Raw genomic sequence first — 4151 nt, 5'->3', positions numbered from 1 at the left:
CGGGCGCCCGCGGGTCGGGTCCTCAGCCGGGCCCCGCCGCCCAGAAGCCCGCCCCGCTCCGGCACCCGCCTCAGGCGGGCGTGCAGGATACGCGCCAGCAGAGCCATAGCGATCGTTTGGGTTGGTTGGGTTGATTTAAGCAATTTATTTTTTGTTTCGGAGCTGCCCTTTGGGGTTGCACTTCCCTCGGTTTTAACTTGTTGGAGCGGCGCTTCTTCGAACTCATGCCGCCTGCGCATCAGTTTACGCAGACCATTATGAAAGACTCCCTCCCCTAGGGCTGGGGAAACGTCTGTGATTAGACTGTTAGAGGAGACTCATTTTTTCTTACATCAGATTAATTCATCATTTAAGCGTCCTTTGAAACCACAAAGTTTTAAGGTCATCCTTACTTCCAACCATGGACAAAAAAATAAAATTAAAAAAGGAAAAGTACTGAGATTTTAATAAGTCATTCTTTCCTTCAAAATTACTGTAGAAGCTATATTGACTCAATCTTCTTGGTCCTTATTTTGGAAAACTTTTGTTTCCTATGTCGAACTATGCTATCGAAATTTGATATTCACAAATGAGAACAAAAATGTTAGATAACTGCACGTAATTCACAATATTGTAAAATGACCATGTTATTGTTTCCCCACGTTTCCATAACGATCCTGTACAGTGGCTTTTGTGGGTCTTATCACCTCTGCTCTCCCCTCACTTGCAGCAGTGAGGAGCCTGCCACTTTGCTCTGAGCACAGGGCATTTCTCTGGTCTCAGGAATACCAGCCGGGCTGCACAGTACTTAGAGATGTGAACCCCCCTCCTGACGGACATGAGGAGGGTGCAACACAGATCCAGCACTCTGCGCATCTGCAAAAGAGAAAGCTGCAAAGGAAGGGGGTTGGCAAGGGGAAGCCAAGTGTGTCCTGTGGTTTCAAGGAAAGGAGTCCTGATTCTGAGTTATCAGTGTAACAGACAGATTTCATGGAGTTTGTACTCATGCATCTAAAGGCAAAAAGCAACAAACAAAAGACTTTTTTTTTTTTGAGAGGGTTTTGCTATAGGGCGCGTGCGCTCACCAGACAGAGAGAGACAGAGAGACAGAAAGCAAGAAATCACCCCCCAGGGGGGATGGCCACGCCGCAATCCCTACTCCTCCATTCTCCTCTCGGGATCTTGGGCACGCACAGACACGCGCCCGGCGTGAGTTTTAAGCCACTGGGCCCGAGATGCAAACCGTGGTCGACTACATGGGAGTTTAGTGACACAGACATTACACTAACTGCTGGTCCCCAAACAAAAGACTTTAAAAAATTTTTTTGGTCTACAAACAGGCAGGCAGGTGATGGCACAATGATAATACAGCTGGAGTCCTAGAAGTTCCCTGAGCACGTGAAATACACATTTGCCCATGATTCAGGCCAGCTGAGACTAGGGGCATGCCATAGTTTTTTGTTTTGTTTTGTTTTGCTTTGGAGAGGTTTTTTGCTATAGGACGCATGCGCTCGCCAGACAGACAGAGATAGACAGAGATACAGAAATCACCCCCCAGGGGGGATGGTCACGCCGCAATCCCTTCTCCTCCATTCTCCTCTCGGGATCTTGGGCACGCACACACACGCGCCCGGCGTGAGTTTTAAGCCTCCGGGATGCGAACCGCTGTCGACTACGTGGGAGTCCAGCGACATAGCCATTACGCTAACTGCTGGTTCCCAATGCCATAGTTTTAATACGTCCTCCAGAAACTCTTGTGTTGAGCCATTGTAACTGGTTACAATTTATCCAATCACTGTGTTGAAGGATGGGGTCTCTGTGAGGTGATTAGTGACTGGGAGGCTAAAATGTGGCCTCCATGACACAGAACACAGATCCCGCTCTCTCTGCTTGCGCCTACCACCTCTCCACTTCTGCCAGTCATGCTGTAGCCCCCTGGTGCCAGCCTCAGGCCTTTGGACTATGCAGCCACCACGATCTTGACTCTTCTAATAAACTCTGTTCTTTATAGATGACGGTCTCAGGTGTTTGTTAGCAACTCAGTCACAGACTAAGGATAGATGGCAGTGGGAAGACCCTGTTGGGTGTGCCTGTCTCTGTGTTTCTCTCTCTCAAGGAAGAGATAAATAAACTTTTTAAAAAAAATAAAAGTCTTTGAACAAATATTGGTACTAAGCAAAGATATTTTGATTAGTAGTTTATATCTTTATGACTGTTAAATCTACATTGCATTTGAGTAATTGTAACTGTCATGTAAGTGAAGCGAAGACCATAGTTACTCAAAGAATCTGATAGTAAGTACTCAGCAACTCTCATTTAGGAGATTGGCACTGTCCTGTAAAGGATTCAGAGTAAGTTTACCCCCTTCAAGGAAAATAAAATGGGCGCACACAGACAAGCCAGATTACTTTCAGTGTCACAAAACCAGTACTAAACAGGACTGGACTTTGTGGGAATGAAAGAGCACACCTGGTTAGAGAGTAGGAGTGAAGAAGGAAGAAAGGCCTCTTGGAAGAAGTAGCATTCCAGCAGGGACTGAGAAAGGGCTCCACCGCCATGGAAGGGTGGCCATCCCTCAGGAGGCAGGCAGCCTAGCAGAACGCCACAGCAGCCTCATTCCCAGCCTTTCTTAATGTTCGCAGAGGGCTCCTGGCCCTCAGGAACAAAGAAAGCAAAGACCACATGTACACGTAAGTCAATTCCGCTCCATTTGGACAGGAAACTATTCAATGTACATGTATACTTATCTGAAACATAGCTACTTCTCTCCTAAGACTGGTTAAGAGAAAGACTGCAGTAGAGGACAGTAAAAGACAGTAAAGGGATGCAGAGGAAATGAGGAAGAAATTTTCAAAACGCAGGAAATGGGCTACTACTGAACAAAACTCACGCCAGAGTGTCTGGTTGGGACCAGCAGAAGGCATAATGGTTTCATTGCAGGACTCCTGCGTGGCTGACTGCGGTTCAAGTCCTAGACCCAGTGGCTTGAAACTCACGCCAGGTGTGTGTGCATGTATGCCCAAAATCCTGAAAGGAGAATGGAGGAGAAGAGACTGCAGCAAATAAAAGACTGAATGTTTTATCATTTATTATTTAATTATTATTTATTAATATTTTATAATTTAAGCATAAGTGAAAAAGAACTAAAGAAAAAAAAATTTTTCTCAAATAAGAAAATGTCATCCATTTGTTTGTTCCTTTCTTCTCCAGGGAGCAAGAGAAACAGAAATGAGTCTCTGATTTTTGGTAGACAGGAGAGTACCATTTGTCCCTGTGTGCCCTTAACCAGGACATTCTGTACAGATGTTTCCCCTAAAGAAAACCAGCTTGTTGGCAGAACATAGGGAACAATGAGCTGCCCTTCCCAACAAAAAGAGAGAAATAAAGTTGCCCTATAAAAGTTAAATGAATAAACCACACTCAAAAGAAAACCAAGAGAAAGAAACCAAGAGAGAGTCTTCAAGGCCTCCCAAGACTCCAATCCAGGAGGCCACGAATACAGTTCTAGGATGCAGAATGCGAATGTGGGGTTTTTAGGAAAGGAAAGCTTAATGAAGTATGAGAGGTCTTCAGAAATCTCACAGAAGATCCATATTATGGGACTGACTGGGTTAAACACTATGTGCACAAAGCCAGATTGCTTGTGGTCAGCTGGGGTTTGAATCCTCGTCCCAGAGGCTTGAGAAACACGTGCATGTGCATGTAGCCCCCAAATCCTGATCAGAAGGGAGGAATGGAAGAGAAGGGATTGTATTGTGACCATGCCCCATTAAGGGATGCTTTCTCTCTAGAAAGTGACACACTCTCCAGCAAGAAAAAGAAAGATGCAAATTATGAAAAAGATATGCATGGATTTGAAAATTTTTTGCACCCAAATAAACTTGTACTTTAATTCCATAGCTGGCCCTATAGTCTAATGGTTAAGGAAGCTGGATCCCACATGGCAGACCACAGTTCAAATCCCAGCCCTGGCAACTTGAAAACCACACTGGGCACTGGGCACAAAATCTAAATGGGGAAGAAATGGAGGAGAAGGGATTGCAGTATGGCCATGCCCCTTTGAACGTTGCTTTCTCCTACCTCCCCACCTCCCGCAGGCTCATATGCCCTTTGGCAACATACACACACACACACACACACACACACACACACATACATACATATGTGTATAT

The 4151-nt window shown here is 45.4% G+C and overlaps 1 protein-coding gene across 1 annotated transcript in view; it reads right to left on the bottom strand.

The window, feature by feature from the left end:
- The window catches only part of CYP27C1 (cytochrome P450 family 27 subfamily C member 1), a 31480-nt gene extending 31241 nt beyond the window's left edge, over nucleotides 1-239 (bottom strand). Inside the window, exon 1 of the mRNA XM_027773891.1 lies at nucleotides 12-239. Within this exon, the coding sequence (XP_027629692.1) occupies nucleotides 12-239 (228 nt within the window). The remainder of the gene's footprint in view (nucleotides 1-11) is intronic.
- Between the last annotated feature and the right edge of the window lie 3912 nt (nucleotides 240-4151).

Source organism: Tupaia chinensis, unplaced genomic scaffold, assembly GCF_000334495.1.
Source record: "Tupaia chinensis unplaced genomic scaffold, TupChi_1.0 Scaffold000386_1, whole genome shotgun sequence".
Classification (NCBI taxonomy): Eukaryota; Metazoa; Chordata; class Mammalia; order Scandentia; family Tupaiidae; genus Tupaia; species Tupaia belangeri.
The sequence above is the reverse complement of the archived record's forward strand: the minus strand, read 5'-3'. Positions and strand labels throughout refer to the sequence as shown.